Below are 19,330 nucleotides of genomic sequence, written 5' to 3'. Positions count from 1 at the left end.
GTGCACACTCGCACCCAGCCACGCCACGCGCCCCGAAACCCTGGGCCCCTACCCCCGATCGTAGTCTTTCTGCTGAAACCCTGGGCCAAGACCCTCGAGCGTAGTCACATACCTGCGCAGGCACCCCCGCTCTGACGCTAAGGTTCCGCCTCCCATTCTCTACAGCCTAAGAACACGCCCCTCTCCGTTAAACCACGCCCCGTTCCACGCCCCTCGAGTCTAACCCCTCCCCTTATTCCGCCCACCTGGGAGATTCGGCGCCTGCGCACTCGGTTCCCGGGCGTCGGCTCCGAAGTCCTTCGGGTGAGTGCGGCTGGCTTCCGGGGGGAGGCCTCTGGGTTGTTTTGGGTGGTCGGGTGTCCAAGCCCGAGGGCGAGGCGGGGCGGGGCAGGGCAAGCGAGGCCAGCGGCTCGGACCTGGCCGTGAAGCCCTGGCCTGAGCGCCGCTGCGCCGTCTCTCCCGGACCGACTACATTTCCCAGAGGCCCGCGCGGGTGCGCCGAGGCCGCGGCTCGAACCGGGCTCTGGGCTGTGGGGCGGCTGGAGCGGCGTGTGTGTGAGAGGCAAGACTGGACTGTGAAAAATACAGAGAGAGTGCAAGCGGGGTGTGTTGGTGTGGGTGTGAGAGAAACGGATCTGCCTGTGTGTAAGAGGTCAGCAGGTGTGGGGCCCCGGGAGAGACTGAGAGGGAGAGATCGTATTGAGAGCGGGTGTGTGTGTGTGTGAGAGAGAGACCTGACTGTAAGTGTGAGAGACCGAAAGCATGTTGGTGTGTGTGAGGGAAACGGGTGTGCCCGAGTGTGAGAGGTCAGCAAGTGTGTGGGGCCCCAGGGAGGCTGAGAGGGAGAGATCGTGGGGGCGGGTGTGTGTGTGAGAGAGATCGAAAGCATGTTGGTGTGAGCGTGTGAGGTTGTATGACAGTCCGTGTGTGTCCGAGTGTGAGGGAGACCCCAGTGTGTATTGTGTGTGTGTGAGAGAGGTAGCAATTGCAGTGTTTGTGTATCTACGTGTGTGAGAAATCCGTGTGTCTCTGAAACAGAGATCATTAAGGATGTGTGTGAGAGAGAGAGAGAGAGGAAAACTAGTGATGTGTGTGACACCAAAGTGAGTAGGAGAGAGACTGTGAACCATGGATTGTCACCACAAGGCTTGCAAATATAGCTTCTGTGAGGTTGCGGAGAGTGTGGGTGTGAGTGAGACAGAGATGAGGGGCAGTGAGCCATGGGTGTGTGTGAGAGAATAAGATTGGGGGTATATGTGTGATGTTTGTGTATCACCATGTGTGTTTGTACCCAAGGCCTCTCTGAGACTGTGATATATGTGACTGCATATGATGTGCCTTCCGTTGGGTGCTTGCTATTGTGTCCTCTGTGTAATCAGGAGGTATGTGAGGTCTTGTGTCAGTGTCTGTGTGTTACCCTGTATGGTTGTAACTGGCCCTGTGTGACTGTGGTGTGTGTGGGGAGACTACTTGGAAGGTTGATAGCTTTGTCTTCTTTGTGTGTGTTGCCAGGATAAGGATCCTGGAGTAGAATTCCCTGCTTCCAGTCCAAGAGTTCCAGTGAGAAGCAAGAGGTGGGGTGACTGGAGCTCCTGACTGAAGCAGGAGACACCCTCAGTTCTGGGTGACAAAAAGGAGGGGAAACCCAGGGGTTGAAGACAGAGATGAGAGTGTAGATGGCAGAATTGGGTGCTAAAGGATCCACTGTCCCAGGGTGAGAGGAAAGCAAAGCCCCTGGGGGTTTGGCAGGAGAAGGTGGATAACCCTGGCCTCTGGTGGCATTTAGGAGTCAGATTTTCAAACTGAAGACTGTATCAAAGCATGAAGCAGGGACGCAGGAAGGGAAAGAGTCCACCTTTACCTACAAAATGTAAAATAGAGGAAACAGCTATTTCATGGGATCATTTTAAAAATAAGGTAAGAGAAGATAATCTATGCAGAGTACCTAGCACGTCTCATTATTTTTATTCATAATAAGACCAAAGGATGGGAAAGCAACTTTTAGAAAAAAGATTAAATTTAGGACCTTGAGCATAAGAGAAACAGAGTTATAAGTTATACATCTCAACTGCCATCGGTTGCCCATAATCTCCCAGTTATGTGGGCAGTGGAAGCAAAGAAGGCTGGGAGGAAGAAGGAGAAGATAGAGTTTTTAGGCTGGTGATTCTGGGAGTGCCAAGGCCTCATCTTTTCACTCTCCTTTTTCTCCCTTCAGCCTTACCCTTCCAGGACAGTGCTGTTCCCCAAGAGAAAAGCCAGGAAAAGGAGGCGAAAATGACAGTTGAACTAGTGAAAGCCATACCTCAGGTTAGTTATTTCATTTCTCCTTCTTGAAAAGCAGTCTTACTGTTTAGGACTTTGTAAAGCTGCTTTCCTTTTGAAAATTCCCTGATTAACAGTCTTATCTAAGGGCCTGGTTCCCATTTCTCCCAGAGAGCACTGTCCTTAACTCAGACTGCCTAAGGGGTAAATAAAACTGAGTGTGATGAGGCATAGAGCCCCCTCTTCTTCCCACTTCATTTTATTTATTTATTTAATTTATTTATTTTTGGCTGCATTGGGTCTTTGTTGCTGTGTGCAGGCTTTCTCTAGTTGTGGCGAGCAGGGGCTACTCTTTGTTGCAGTGCATGGGCTTCTCATTGCAGTGGCTTCTCTTTGTTGCAGAGCACGGGCTCTAGGCGCGTGGGCTCAGTAGTTGTGGCTCACGGGCTCTAGAGCGCAGGCTCAGTAGTTGTGGTGCATGGGCTTAGTTGCTTCACGGCGTGTGGGATCTTCCCAGATCAGAGCTTGAACCCGTGTCCCCTGCATTGGCAGGCAGACTCTTAACCACTGCACCACCAGGGAAGTCCCTCTGTGAGTTTTTATTTTCTGATTTTTTTCCTCTTAATTTTGTCTTATGTGCCTCATTATTTTGAGTTAAGTGCTGGACTTTGTATATTTAAAAATCTTAGAGATAATTTAAAGCTTTGATGTCTTCCTTTTGAGAGGGTTTACTTTTTTTTTGGCTGTGCTGTGTGGCTTGCGGGATCTCAGTTCCTCGACCAGCGATTGAACCCAGGCCATGCAGTGAAAGCCTGGAATCCTAACCATTAGGCAAGCAGGGAACTCCCTATAGGATTTACTTTTTAAAATAGATTTTTTAAAATAAACTGTTTTTAATAATAGAAAATTTGCTGATAGCAGGGAGGATCCTTATGCATCACACTCAGCTTCCCCTGTTTCTAACATCTTACATTAGTATGGGACATTTGTTAAAATTAATGAACCAATATTGATACATTATTATTAAGTAAAGTCCATTCTTTGTTCAGATTTCCTTAGTTTTTACTTAATATCCTTTTTCTGTTCCAGGATCCTATCCAGGATCCTGGAACCACATTACATTTAGTAGTTCTATCTTCTAGGTAGTTTTGTCTCCTTGTCTGTGACAGTTTCTCATACCTTCCTTCTTTTTGATGACCTTGTCAGTTTTGAGAGGTTCTCTGGTATTTTTCAGAACATCTCTCAAACCTGATGTTTTTTTCCTGCTTAGACTGGAGTAATGTGTTTTTAGAAGGAAGATCACAGAGTTCCATTTTCATCATATATCAAGGGTTCATACTATCAACATGAGTTATTACTATACCTTGATTACCTGGTTGAGGTAGTATTTGTCATGTTTCTGCACTGTAAGGTTACTCTTTTTTGTTCCACTTTTCCATACTGTACTCCCCTCTTCTCTAGCAACTACCAGTTTGCTCTCTATGTCTATACAAAGTCTGTTTCTGTTTTGTTTTTTAGATTCCACATATAAGTGAGATCATACAGTATTTGTCTTTCTTTGACTTATTTCACTTAGCATAATACCCTTTAGTTAGTTCCATCCATGTTGCTGCAAATGACAACACAGCATTACAAAGATTTTTATTTTCAGTGGAAATAAATGTGAAGATGAAAATGCCCATAATACTTAAAAAAATTTGTCACAATCCTCACAGATATAGAGAACAAACTAGTGGCTATTGGGGGGAGGGGCAAGATAGGGGTATGGAATTAAGAGATACAAACTATTATGTGTAAAATAAATAAGCCACAAGGATATATTGTACAACACAGGGAAATATAGCCACTATTTTATAATAACTACAAATGGAGTATAACCTTTAAAAATTGTGAATCACTATGTTGTACACCTGAAACTTATTGTACATCAACTATACCTCAATTTAAAAAAAGAGAAAAAAAATTTGTCTCAACCTGATGGTGATGGTAACTGGACATTAAGTCTTTATGAAACTAAAAGTTATAATTATTTCATTTTGATATTGTCTAAGTATATATTGGTTTGTTATACTCAAATTCAGCACACAAGTTGGATGTGTTGTAGTCTTTTTTTGTGTGTGTGGTACATGGGCCTCTCACTGTTGTGGCCTCTCCCATTGCGGAGCACAGGCCCCGGACGCGCAGGCTCAGCGGCCATGGCTCACGGGCCCAACCGCTCCGCGGCATGTGGGATCTTCCCGGACTGGGGCACGAACCCGTGTCCCCTGCATCGGCAGGCGGACTCTCAACCACTGCGCCACCAGGAAAGCCCGTGTTGTAGTCTTATGCTGGGTGATTTCTCATCTTGCTATCCAGGTCACTGTGGTATGGCCTGGCATGCTAATTAATTCTTAATGGTACAGCACAAAAAAATTGCATTCTAGATATATATTTTTATTATGTAAGAAAAAAACCACAGCCATGTCAGTTCAATGCCTCTTTCCCCTGAAACACTAGGATCCCATAGAGTACAATTTACAAAATATCAACTTAGATATTCTTTTGTTGCTGTTTTGGAAGGTTCAACCACAGGTATACGTCCTTACTTGAAGCCCTTGTTTACTGCCCTGTGGCCACCTGTCCATATTTCCCCATGCTGAGAAATGGATTAGCACCATCATATACAATGCAGTTTAGCATTTTAGGTTAGCATTTTAGTTCAATAAGTACTATTTTAGGTTAGCGTTTAATATTATATGTTTAAGTTTTTTTTTCTCTCTAAGGGCTATTTCTCACATAAAGTAGGGACAGCTTAACACTTCAACTCGAAGTCACGTGTGGACATGAGCATTGGTTGATCAAGAATGTCTTTGTGTCATTTCAGGACTTGGTGACATTCAAGGATGTAGCAATAGACTTTTCCCAGGAGGAATGGGAATGGCTGAACCCTGCTCAGAGGAGTTTATACAGGAGTATGATGTTGGAGAACTATCAGAGCCTGGTATCAGTGGGTGAGGATTTTTTCCCCTCCCATAGTTCAGAATTACCCTTAGGGACTCTTTAGGTTTTGGTTTTTGTTTAATTATTAAAACTTTTTTTTTTTTTTTTTTTTTTACTGTGTGTAGGTCAGAATCGAATCTGGGAAATAAAGAGGGTATTCAGGAACTGATGAAAATTTCAGATTTAATAAGTGAATTTGGTGTGTATCAGATATTTCATGAGTGTGCCCTTTAGTCAGTTGGGAACAGGATGTGATGTGACTCTCACTGGTCTCCTGTGCTACCTTGTTTCCTCTGTCCTATGGTATTGTTACCACCATAACAAAGTTCACAAAGAGTATAGCTGGATTGTTAAAAATTCAGAATATTGCTTTAAAATCTGTATATTTTTATTAACTTGCAATAAATGAACTAGCGAGGCACAAACTATGAAAATTGCTTCAGATATTCTTAGGGAAACTAAAATGGACCCTTCTCAGCCCTGGGGCCCACCATTGGTTGGATTAGCTTTCTGTTGTCTAGAGTCCCCCCCCTTTTTTTCCTCATTTTCCCCTAGGAGGGTGTTTTATATTTATTTTTTATTATATTACTATTTTTTTGGCTGTGCTGCATGGCATGAGGGATTCTAGTTCCCCAACCGGGGATTGAACCCACATCCCTTGCATTGGGAGGGTGGAGTCTTAACCACTGGACCACCAGCAAAATTCCAGAGGCCCCCTTTTTTTTTTTTACATTTATTTCTTTATTTATTGTTTATCTTTGGCGGCATTGGATCTTTGTTGATGTGCTTGGGCTTTCTCTAGCTGCGGCGAGCGGGGGCTACTCTTCGTTGCAGTGCCCAGTCTTCTCACTGCGGCAGTTTCTTTTGTTGCAGAGCACGGGCTCTAGGTGCGCGGGCTTCAGCCTAGAGGCCCCTTTTAACCTGCTTGTGGTTCACTGAACTTCTTGAAACTAAATATGTCTTTCACCAAATTTGAGAAATTTTTGGCCATTATTTCTTCAACTAATTTTTTCTATTGATTTATTAGATAATTTCTATTGTTGTGTCTTCAAGTTCACTGATTCCTTCCATGTCTTTTTCAATGTCTTGTTAAGCCCATCTAGAGAATTTTTGTATTTCAGATACTGTATTTTTCAATTCTAGACTTTTTACTGGTTCTTTTTTATAATTTCTATTTCGCTGCTGAGAAATTACAAGCATATTTTCCTTTACATTCTTGAATATAGATATTTTAACTGTTTTAAAAGCCTAGTCTACTGATTCTGTGTTATCAGTCCTGTGTTATCACAGGTTAGGTCTCCATTAATTGTTTTTCTGAGTCTGATTCATTTTTTCTTCCTTTTATGTAGTAATTTTGGATTTTATCCTGGACACTGTAAATAATGCATTGTGGAAACTCTGGATTCTGTTATATTCTTCTGAAGAATATTGATTTTTTTTTTTTTTAATCAGGCAGTTGACCTGACTCAAACTCCAAACTGTCTCTAGGGCCCCCCCTTTTTTTTTTAAGATTTATTATTTATTTATTTTATTTATTTTTGGCTGCATCTGGTCTTAGTTGAGGCATGTGGGATCTTCTTTGAGGCGTGTGGGCTCTTCATTGCGGTGCACGGGCTTCACTCTAGTTGTGGCTTGTGGGTTTTCTCTCTCTAGTTGTGGCATGCAGGCTCCAGGGTGTGTGGGTCCTGTAGTTGTGGCACGTGGGTTCCAGAGCACATGGGCATGCAGCCTCTCTAGTTGAGGTGCACAAGCTCAGTAGTTGTGGCGAGCGGGCTTAGTTGCCCTGCAGCATGTAGGATCTTAGTTCCCTGACCAGGAGTCGAACACCCTGTCCTCTAGGGGCCCTTTGTATTACCTCACTTACTGCTGTCTGATGATCCTCCGAAAATGCTGGGCTGAATTTCTGCCCCGGCCCCTTAGAAAATGGTTTAACTTTTATAGAATTGACTGTTGGCAGTCCCACTAAACTATGCCAAAAGCTTTATATAGTCTGTCACCCCTTGATCTATTCATTCCTGTAATGTCATTCCATCAGAATTAAGGAACCAGCTGAAATGCCCAAAACATGGCCAATTTTCATATTGATTTTTGTATGCAGGACTTTGTGTCTCTAAGCCATATGTCATCTCCTTATTGGAGCAAGGGAAAGAGCCTTGGGAGATGAAGAGTGAGATGAGAAGAACCCCATTCCCAGGTGAGTGTGGAAGAACCAGATAGGGGAATTCTTTCTAGGTAATGGCTCAGCCATTTTTCAAGGTGATACTTCCTGCTTTCTTATGCTCTTAGAAACATCTCAAGCCTTGACTCAAGCCTGGGAAAAAACTGAAACTTGACTACTTAGCATGGGCTCCCCAAATATCTTCTCTTCTACTTGACTCTCTTCTCTCTAATAACTCATTTTGAAAAAATCTTTATCCAGCTCCTTCTCATCCTCTTTTCTTGTGCCATAAAGACTTATATAAGCTTCTCTCCTTCTTACATCTTTGCTTAACTCTAAAATTAGATGCTACCTAAAATCATAACATACCCTGCTACTTAAATCTTTTTTTGCTTTCCTGTTGCAAATAGGAAAAATCCAAACCCTACCAGCCCCTATGTAACCAGCTCTTTCCTACTTCTCCAACCCTATCTTCTATCACTTTTTAGTTTTTTCACTATACTTTAGCCCAGAGTTTTCTAAACTATGCAAGGTATACAGATATGTTCCAAGTTTGTTACAGGTATGCCAAGATCCTGAGTCTCTAAGCCTTGGAAGACCACATGGGGCTAGCAGCAGTCTGAGTTCCAAGTCTGGTTGCCTCTGGATCATAAGCAGTGCCATGTGTCTTACAAATGTCATTATCAATGAGTGCCTGACATACAGTTGAAAAGCACTGCTCTAGTCCACTGGTCACCTTTTCTGAACTCACCAAGCTCTTTACTGACTCAGGCTTTTGAATTCCCTATTTTCTCTGCCTAGAAGACTCCTCTGTCAGCTCTCTGTCCATGCTTGGCTATCAGGCCAGAGCTCAAAAATCATCTCACTGGAGGCCGTCCCTAACCACATTGTATAGTGAACTTTTCCCTTTTCCAACCCAATTACTCTCTACTAAGCCACTGTTTATTTTCTTTGTAACATTTAGGAGAGCCTATAATTAACTTTTTTCTGGTGTACATGCTTATTTTCTGGCTCCCCCAATGAACCAAAAATTCACAAACACAAGGGAATATTGGGATCACACGTGATAATTATGCCTTTATGAAATTCTCCTTTCACTTCTATAACAGTGTTTGATCTTTACATTTGGAGATGATTTGGACCCTAGACTTCTAGGATCCTCCAAATACCCAAATATTAGGAGGGAAATAAGCTGTGCTTAGACACACTTTATACTTTGGTTATGTAGGAAGCTACCATCTGCCTTAAATAGGAAAAGAGAAAGAGGAACTTTCCTGATAAGAGGTAATAGTTGGCCATGTGAAGAATAGATAGAGGATGAGGGAAAGGGGATAAAGAAGCCTGTAAATCTGCTGGGACGTTGAGTCACAGTATAGATGTAAGTATAATTCAGTGACTAAGATATCTCAGCATCTGTGTTGAGAAAAGCCCAAAAGATAAGGGACAACCATGACTCTTCATGGGAGGCTGGAGATGAAGGCAGCCTTCACAGACAAGAAAGAATTTGAGGGAGGAGTAGATGATGCCATCAAGTTTCTGTTTTTCTCTTTCTAGTATTGCTCCCCTCAGCCAATCTATGTAAGAAAAACTGTAGGTGACTGATTCACTGAACTCTTATGGCCTCAGTTCTAGAATTCTTGAAGCTTGGGTGTTTCTGATACCACAGATGACCTGGGGTAGGAAGCTTGTTAACACCTCAGAGTCTTTCTTAACTTCTCTGGTAGATTTGATCCCTCCCATCTCTGAACTTTTATACCAATTTTACTTTTTTACCACATGGGTTCACATTTGATATTCCATATTTTCTTCTTCTCAGATTACTTCCTTTGTTGGCCTTGTCTTCCTAATCACTTTCTGTACTTCTCAAGAACAACTGTCTAATTACTCTAGTGTTCCTAATGCTTGACATGTAATAGAAAACTATTTAGGGAGCATTGGATTAGTCCATAATTTGCTATGGACAAGATGGGAAAGGAAAGCACTTTCTCCTTTGCCCTTTCTTGATATCACCTCTCCCCTAAATTTTTCTCTTAGTGTCACCTCTTCAATACAAATTTCTTCTTTATAGATTTATCGAGAATTTCTTATATATGCCTGAGTTTCTGTGATGCATGTTAAGTGACTTAGTAGTAGTGTGTAAGACTCATCTAGTCCTTCCCCAAAGCTTATATTCTAGCTCACAAGGCAAGACAGGTACTTATGTGGCAGGAAATAAGAACGTGATTAATAATAGTGATACCAACCCACATATTGCTGTAAGACTTGTTTCTACAAAAAGACACATGGCAAAACCCTATTAAGATGTGACACTTTTCCTACTTTCCACTTTTCCTGGTGAAATTGAGAAGGTGAATGGAAAAATCCCTTAATATGCAGCCTGAAGTTCAGGGATCTATGAGAAGTGAAGAGAGTTTACTGTATTAAGACACATGGAAATGGTTCATAGGGACACTATTTTCTGATTATGAAGAGATGACTTTAAGATTTTACCTAAATCCCAAGGGAAGTCACAAAGCACAAAGTATTTGTGATTTCTGGGAATCTACAGAGATTTTTGAGTGGCAGTAGTTACGTGATGATATGGTTTTTAAACAAAGTTAGCCTAGCTATATATGCAAGTCTCTCAGAAGTGGGAAAGAATAGAGGAAGTTTCATTTATAGTCTGTTATGTTAATATAGGCATAACATATTATTACCATTGCATTACTACTTCAGGACTTTGTTATCCTACATTTAATTTTCTAAATCACCTTTTCCATGTTCCTCTATGAGGTCTCATTCTCTAGGGTCTGCTTGCATATTTGTTCAGTTGACACGCCTGTGTATCATACGTTTTGTGGGATTCATTGTTTTCAATTCACCTTTTCCGTGTTAAATGTTTCCTTTGTTATAGCCCATGATAAAGGAAACATTTGCTTTTTTGAATCTTTCAGATTGGGAATCTGTATATGAGACACAAGAATTACCTCTGAAGCAATTTGTGTGTGATGATATATTAATGGAGAGAATTATAAGCTATGGACTTGAGTGTCCCACTTTTGGAGAAGATTGGAAATGTGAAAATCTTTTTGAGAGGCAGTTGTTAAGCCAAGAGACATTTATCAGGCAAGAAACAATCACTCATAAAGAAACACTTACAGTGGAAATAGACCACAAATATAACAAATCTGGGAAATTTGTCTCATTGGACAATATAGAAGAGAATATTTATAATCACAAGTCAGATAAAAAAAGCTTTCCTAAAAATTCCATGGTAATAAAGCACAAGAAAGTCTATGTAGGAAAGAAACTTTTTAAATGTAATGAATGTGAGAAGACATTCACCCAGAGCTCATCCCTTACTGTTCATCAGAGAATTCATACTGGAGAGAAACCGTATGAGTGTAAGGAATGTGGGAAAGCCTTCAACCAGAGTCAACACCTTGCCCAGCACCACAGAATACATACTGGAGAGAAACTGTTTGAATGTAAGGAATGTAGGAAAGCCTTCAGCCAAAATGTTCACCTTATTCAACATCAAAGAATTCATACTGGAGAAAAACCATATAAATGTAAGGAGTGTAGAAAAGCCTTCAGCCAGCCTGCACACCTTGCCCAGCATCAGAGAATTCATACTGGAGAGAAGCCCTATAAATGTAAGGAATGTGGAAAGGCCTTCAGTGATGGCTCATCCTTTGCACGACATCAGAGATGTCACACTGGCAAAAGACCCTATGTATGTATTGAATGTGGAAAAGCCTTTAGGCAGAACACATCCCTTATCCGTCACTGGAGGTATTATCACACTGGGGAGAAACCCTTTGACTGCATCGACTGTGGGAAAGCCTTCAGTGATCACATAGGACTTATTCAGCATAGGAGAATTCATACTGGAGAGAAACCCTACAGATGTAATGTGTGTGGAAAAACCTTCAGCTATGGCTCATCCCTGACTGTCCATCAGAGAATTCACACAGGAGAGAAACCATATGAATGTGATATCTGTGGGAAAGCCTTTAGCCATCATGCCTCACTCACTCAGCACCAAAGAGTGCATTCTGGAGAGAAGCCTTACGAATGCAGGGAATGTGGGAAAGCCTTTAGGCAGAGCATACACCTTGCTAGTCACCTGAGGATTCATACTGGCGAAAAACCATATAAATGTAAAGAATGTGGGAAAGCTTTTAGCATCAGTTCACAGCTGGCTACTCATCAGAGAATTCATACTGGAGAGAAACCTTATGAATGTAAGGAATGTGGCAAAGCTTTCAGAGAGCACACCTTGCACAGCATCATAAAATTCATACCGGAGAGAAACCTTATGAATGTACTGAATGTGGAAAAGCCTTCAGCCAGACTACCCGCCTTATTCAACATCAGAGAGTTCACACGGGAGAGAAACCCTATAAATGTACTGAATGTGGGAAGGCCTTTAGTGATAGCTCATCCCGCTCTCAGCATCGGAGACTTCACACTGGCCAAAGGCCCTACGAATGTGTTAAGTGTGAGAAGGCATACAGAACAAAATCGTTGCTCATTTGTCATCAAAGATGTCATACGGGGGAGAAACCTTATGAATGTAGCATGTGCGGTAAAGCCTTTAGCCATCGGCAATCCCTTACCATTCATCAGAGAATTCACTGTGGAGAAAAACCATATCAGTGTAAGGAATGTAGGAAAACCTTCAGCCAGATTGGACACCTTAATCTACATAGAAGAATCCACACTGCAGAGAGATCTTATGAATGTAAGGAATGCAGAAATGTCTTCAGACAAAGTGCGCACCTTGCTCATCATCAGAAAATTCATGCTGTAGAGTCATCTCAGGCCCCCAGCTCTTCCTCACCTTCTGTGTCACCAAGTCCTGTTGATATGTCTGCTGAATATTTTTGGAATCCATCCACATCTTTCCATTCTCATTGCCCTAGTCCAAAACACTGTCATTTCACCTGGACTATTCCAATTGTCTAATAACTGGTCTCCTTGCATCCTCTTTTGTCCCCTTCAAGTTCATTTTTCACACTACTGCCACAGTGGTATTTTCAAAATGTAAATGTAATTTTACGACTCCCTTAAAACCCTTGCTATGAAATTTTGAACTACTTGATGCATACAAGTGCTCAGCACAGTGCCTGACCCAGACTAAGTGCTCCATAATGTTAGCTCAGTATTCTTCAGAGTCTGCTTGAAAGTTATTTTTAAACAGTGAACTCTGGAAGGCAGTATATGTACTTGGAGATAATAACAATTTTGGAACTGAAACAATGTATATGAGGGTTAGCATGAGTAGTATGTTTAAAGCTTGAGATCACCACAAAATAAGGCTGTGTTCCTTTGTTGGTGAGGAAATTCAGTGTGACCTGATACATAGAATATGTTTTAGGAAATTCTAGAACTCTGGATAAGACTGGAACAAAAGAACTAGAATTTACTGGGAAGAATGTAAGACTATATTTATTCAAGGCAGAAAGTAAAAATTCCTAATATTTAAAATGGAAGAAACAGAACTTGAGTAGTGTAGCCCTCTTCTAAGACACCTGGGTTAACAGATTAATTCTAAACCTTCAAGGAATCATAATTAAGCTGCTCTAGAGTGTAGAAAAAATAATGAAATGGATTATTTTGCAGTATTTGGAATACTTCTTTCATGAGGCTAATTCAACCCTAATATCAAACCCAGAAGAAAAAAAAATTATAGATGAATTTACTCATGGTTTTATATATAAGAAGGAAATTATTAACCTTTGTTAAGGAGAATAGAGGTTCTGAATAAATGGAGATCTGTGTTTCCAGATGGAAGTTTCAATATTGTTAACATATTTGTACAGTCAATTCCAGTCACAATCCCTATAGGATATCTTTACATTGACAGTTTTGTTCTGAAAATCATGTAGAATGGTAAATAGGAAAGCATCACAAGGAAATTTTTGAAAAAGATCATATACCCATGAATTTAGTTTATTGCAAAAGTAATTATTTTTGATGTGTCAGTGGGAGAGATGGCTTACTTAAATGGTGCTTGACAGTTATCCAACTGGAAATAAGGTCAGATCCACATTTCACCCCTTACAGAGAAGTTCATTCAATATGATTAAAGATGTAATAGGAAACAATATTAAGATTCTAGAAGAGAATGTAGAATATTTCTATTCCTTTGAGTTCAGGAAGGCTTTGGTAAGCAGGACACAGAGTCCAGAAGTCATGAAGAGAGACAGAGTGATAGGACCATGTAAAAAATTTAAACTTTTCCATGGTATAAGACACTGTATTCAAAGTTAAAAGGCACATGACAGACTGAGATATATATATATATATATTTTTTTTTTTTTTTTTTGCGGTATGTGGGCCTCTCACTGTTGTGGTCTCTCCCGTTGCGGAGCACAGGCTCCAGACATGCAGGCTCAGTGGCCATGGCTCACGGGCCTAGCCGCTCCGTGGCATGTGGGATCTTCCCAGAACGGGGCACGAACCTGTGTCCCCTGCATTGGCAGGCGGACTCTCAACCACTGTGCCACCAGGGAAGCCCCCAGACTGAGATATATTTTAACCATATATTACGAAGCATATAGCCCTTAAAAAAGGGCTGTTGGAAAGCAGCAAGGATAAGGTAAGATACACAGTCTGACAAAGTCTGATAAGATGAGATACACAGTATAACAGCAAATCTTAAATGAAGAAATTAAAACAGTCAAATAAAGGAAGATTTTAATTGCACTAATGATCAGATAAATGGAAATTTTAAAAGTCCTCATCACCAACACAAACCAGCACACATTTTATGGATAATATCCAGTATGGTTGCAGATGTGAGAAACCATATTTTTATATTACATTGGGAGGGTAAATAGGTGGAAAGCCATTTTAGAAGGCAATATGGTGTGACCTGTCAGTATTTAAAATGTAATTAACCACTGCTGCAATTCTACATCTAAGAATTTATCTTCTCGAAAAGCACAGGTACAGAAATATAGATGCATAAGCACATTCATTACAGAATTGTAAAAAACTTGGAATGATTTAAATGTCCAGTAGTAGTAAATTTGTTACTTAATTGTGGAAAATCAGTTCAGTAGATTATTAAGCAGTCACTGGAAAGAATGAGGTGGATGTCTATGCTCACAAAACAATGCTTTGTAGTTTATTGAGAATGTAATTTTCATAACTATATAATATGGTGGCATAGTTATAAACACATAAACTTTTTAAAGTTAAAATTATGAAATGTGTTGTTTTTGTCTACAATACAAATAGAAACCATGCATACACAAATACAGACTCCTTCCCCCAGCTGTGTTGGTTGGGCTGTTCTGATGTCATTCACTGAGGTTTTGTTTGCATGGCCAGCTGTACACAGTTCACTTTAATCCAGTCATATACTCTCTCCTTGGGACTCAGGAGGAAGCTGAATATGAGTCATCCTTTGGCCACAATTTTAAGATGGCTCCTGAGTTCCTGCTACTCTGCTTGCTAGAGCTGACGTGTTTCATGTTCTGGTAGGTTGTTTCCCACAAGCATTTTGTTTTCATTTTATTTTATTTATTTATTTACTTATTTAATTTATTTTTTGCTGTGCTGGGTCTTTGTTGCTGTGCACAGGCTTTCTCTAGTTGCAGCAAGCGGGGGCTACTCTTTGTTGCGGTGTGTGGATTTCTCATTGTGGTGGCTTCTCTTGTTGCAGAGCAAAGGCTCTAGGCACAAGGGCTTCAGTAGTGGCGGCACATGGGCTCAGTAGTTGTGGTGTGTGGGCTCAGTAGTTGTGGCTCGCAGGCTCTAGAGCACAGGCTCAGTTGTTGTAGCACATGGGCTTAGTTGCTCCGTGGCATGTAGGATCTCCCCAGACCAGGGATCAAACCCATGTCCCCTGCATTGGCAGGTGGATTCTTAACCACTGTGCCACCAGGGAAGTCCCTTGTTTTCATTTTAAAATTAGATTAAGTTCTTTTGCTGTCAAACAAGGAAACCTACCAATATAGATATTGGTAGCCTTGAGTGGGTTTTAGGCAAAAGATCCTTAGAAAATGTGGAATTATTATTAAAGTACGGTTATTGGATGAAATGGAGCAAAGCAGTGTAAGGCTCCTAATCATATTTTGTGCCATGGAAGTAATATGCCTTCATAGCAACTGTAAAACAGCTGATCAGCTGCGGTCTAGATGGCTTTTGCTTTGGACGAATTCAAAGAGGACAAGAAGTGCCAGTCCAAGAAATATGTATGATGTTTGTTCATAGTGGAACTGAATAGTATAAAGCAAGAAGAAAAAAGGGCTTATTTCTTAAAATTTTTGCTTTAAGGCATGGAGTAGAACACAAGCCATTTTTGTAACATAGTTGAAAGACTTGCTTGTAGCTATCAGGCTGTGCTTGCTAAATATCAAAGAATGAGCTACAGTGCCAGGTTAATTCACAATTTTGGCAGGTCTCTTAAGTAGAATGTTTGATATTAATTAGGAACAGTTGGTATCCTGGTTATTGGAATGAGGACTTGTGGGAGAATTTTGAGATTTTGAAACTCTAAGCGGCTAAGAAACCTTAAAACAAAAAACATACCAACTAATTCACATTTGCCTGAGATAGCCATGGATGAAGGTTAACCAATTTCCCTTTTAGCTTACCAATATTATGGCTTCACTGATTTAAAAAGAAGAAAGGAAGAATGAGGGGAGGAAGGAAGGGAAGAAAGAAAAGACAGAAAGAAAGGTCTGATTCTCAAGTGGTCTAGAGGTTGGTATAAGAAAAGAGATTAGGAAATGGATGAAGGACTCCCCAAAGTATTTATCAACATTCATATCAGAATCTAGAAAATGGCCTCAGGAACGGGTTTTAATAGTGCTTGGCCTCAGAAGTTGGAATAAAATTTCGAGCTGGGTTGAATTTATTTATAGGTTTACACATCAGGAATGACATATTCAATGTGCTAATTTGTGCAGCTTATTGCTTTTCCAATAGTTTTCTGGGTAGACAAATGCAATCTATTAAGTCCTAACTGATGACTAAATGACATGGAACGACCAGAAATGATCTTGCCTGATACACAGGAAGGACCTGGGAAAACTTGGGGATGCTGAATTTGCTTTCTTATTACTGAGTTTCTCTCTTACTCTATCATTAGGCTCCGTGAGACAGGGCCAAATGCCTTTCCTTGAATCCGTGCCACGGGGAAAGCATCACTATATTCAGAAAGTGCTTTATGGCCATTCCTTTTTTTTTTTTTAAGTATTTTTAAAAATTTATTTATTTATTTTTGGCTGCATTGGGTCTTCGTTGCTGTGCGTGGGCTTTCTCTAGTTGTGGTGAGCGGGGCCTACTCTTTGTTGTGGTGCAAAGGCTCCTCATTGCAGTGGCTTCTCTTGTTGAGGAGCACAGACTCTAGGCACACGGGCTTCAGTAGTTGCGGCTTGTGGGCTCTAGAGTGCAGGCTCAGTAGTTGTGGCGCACAGGCTTAGTTGCTCCGTGGCATGTGGTATCTTCCCGGACCAGGGCTTGAACCCATGCCCCCTGCATTGGCAGGTGGATTCTTAACCACTGCACCACCAGGGAAGCCCTATGGTCATTCTTAAGATGCTGGGCTTACTGGGGTGGGGGCTGCTTCTGAACTCCCGTAAATGCAGGAGCCCAGGAAAGCTGAGCTCCAGATAGCAGCAACTTGCCAGGTGCAAGAAGTCAATTCAGGGGCCATCATTTAAAAGTCTACAAATAACAAATGCTGGAGAGGGTGTGGACAGAAATGAACCCTCTGCACTGTTGGTGGGAATGTAAACTGGTGTAGCCACTAAGGAGAACAGTATGGAGGTTCCTCAAAAAACTAAAAATAGAGTTACCATATGATCCAGCAGCCCACTCCTGAGCAAATATCCAGAAAAAAATATAATTCTAAAGGATACATGCACCCCAATGTTCATAGCAGCATTATTCACAATAGCCAAGACATGGAAGCAACCTAAATGTCCATCAACAGAGGAAAGAAAGAAGACGTGGTACTATATACAATGCAATATTACTCAACCATAAAAAAGAAATGAAATAATGCTATTTGCAGCAACATGGATGGACCTAGAGATTATCATAGTGAGTGAAGTAAGGTCAGACAGAGAAAGACAAATATCATATGATATCACTTATATGTGGAATCTAAAAAAGGGGTACAAATGAAGTTATCTACAAAACAGAAATAGAGTTACAGATGTAGAAAACAAACTTATGGTTACCGGGGGAAAGAGGGGGATAAATTGGGAGACTTGGATTGACATATACACACTACCATATATAAAACAATTAATAAGGACGTACTCTTTAGCACAGGGAACCCTACTCGATACTCTGTAATGACCTATATGGGAAAATCTTAAAAAGAGGGGATATACGTAAATGTATAACTGACTCACTTTGCTGTATAGCAGAAATGAACACAACATTTTAAAGCAACTATACTACAATAAAAAAAAATTTTTTTAAAGTTCGTACAGTAAAACGCACTCATTTTGGGTGTAGAATTCTAACTCTGACAAACTCATACAGGCATGTAACCTCTACAACCAGGATGTAGAGGACCCAAGAATTCCCTTACGTCTTTTGTAGTCAGTCTCCTCCTCCTGCCCCCAGCCTCTGGCTACCACTGCTTTGTTTCCTGTCTTATATAACATTATAGGGTATCACATAAGTGGAATCACACAGCATGTAGCCCTTAGAATTTTTGATGATGACTGTAATAATAGCATTATGCCTGGCTGTTGTTTGTGAGGTCATTCACTGAGCCAACAATGTTCTCAGCTCCTGGGATAAAGAAAGCTCTGGAGGCAGGTGAATCAAGATAGCAGAATAGAAGAGAAAAGAAGGACGTGGAGCTCATCTCCTTCCACAAATACATCAAAAGTACATCTCCACGTGGAACAGTTCTCATAGCATAACTTACTGAATGCTGGTAGAAGAACTCAGACACCAGAAGTGCAGGAAATATCACCATGTAGCAGGGTAGGATGAAAGAAAGGGAAAAAAAAACCAAACAAACCGGAGGAAGCAGGACAGGACCTGTGCCCCTAGGAGGGAGCTGTGAAAGAGGAAAGGTTCCTGCACCCTGGGAAGCCCCTTCAAAGCCCTTTCAGCTGGGACAGAAAGGGAGCCTCAGAAGCTTGGAGGAGAGCACAGCAGCTGGTTGGCAGCAGGCAGAACAGAGAGAGACTGACACAGAGGGTCTGTGCTACCAAGCTGCACTTCCCAGCCCAAGAGGCGTGCAACTGGGGGTGTATGGGAAGAAACCCAAGCCCACCACAGGGGCGAAGCACCACTCTTAAGGGGCATGTGAAGGGGGGGCGCCATAGCACCCTCACTCTTGGTGTGCTCACAGCAGGTGCATGGCCATTGAAACCCCACTGTAATGCATGAAGGGCTCAGTTATGCATCTGTGGTCAGCTGTGGGTTGGATGGGGGCTGGCTGGTACAGAAGGGTTCAGCTGACTCACATCTTGCCTGGGTGTGCTCTCCTGGACAGAGCAGGGATTTATGAGAATGGGGACACACAGGCACAGCTTCAAGTTTGTTTCTAATCCCATCGGCCAAAGCAGGCCCCATGGCCAAGCCAGGAATATCCTAGGAAGGGCCTACCCAATGGTGTGGCTACAGGGAAGAGTGAAACATGGTAATCACTAATGCAATCCATCTGCTGTTTCGGTGGAAGACAAGTGTCAATCACATGGCATGACCTCTACAAAATTATTTGATGGGACTTCCCTGGTGCTGCAGTGGTTAAGAACCCACCTGCCAATGCAGGGGACATGGGTCCGAGCCCTGGTCTGGGAAGATTCTACATGCCATGGAGCAACTAAGCCCGTGCACCACAACTACTGAGCCTGCCCTCTAGAGCCCATGAGCCACAACTACTGAGTCCACGTGCCACAACTACTGAAGCCTGCACACCTAGAGCCCGTGCTCCGAAACGAGAACCCACGGGAGTGAGAA

The 19,330-nt window shown here is 41.7% G+C and overlaps 1 protein-coding gene across 2 annotated transcripts; it reads left to right on the top strand.

Moving 5' to 3' along the window:
- Positions 1-253: 253 nt before the first annotated feature.
- LOC137215361 (zinc finger protein 471-like) lies at positions 254-12,334 on the top strand. 2 transcript variants are annotated; one of them, XM_067720525.1, is made up of 5 exons: positions 254-303; positions 2,216-2,307; positions 5,126-5,252; positions 7,340-7,435; positions 10,333-12,334. In XM_067720525.1, exons 2-5 carry the CDS (start codon positions 2,275-2,277, stop codon positions 12,192-12,194), a joined length of 2,118 nt encoding a protein of 705 aa, XP_067576626.1. In that variant the 5' UTR covers positions 254-303; positions 2,216-2,274; the 3' UTR covers positions 12,195-12,334. The 2 variants fall into 2 exon arrangements, with proteins under 2 accessions (XP_067576626.1, XP_067576627.1); XM_067720526.1 differs by having other exon boundaries at positions 10,293-10,498.
- Positions 12,335-19,330: the final 6,996 nt, after the last annotated feature.

This window comes from Pseudorca crassidens, chromosome 20 (assembly GCF_039906515.1).
Source record: "Pseudorca crassidens isolate mPseCra1 chromosome 20, mPseCra1.hap1, whole genome shotgun sequence".
NCBI classification, from domain to species: domain Eukaryota; kingdom Metazoa; phylum Chordata; class Mammalia; order Artiodactyla; family Delphinidae; genus Pseudorca; species Pseudorca crassidens.
This window is presented reverse-complemented; position numbering and strand designations above follow the sequence as displayed.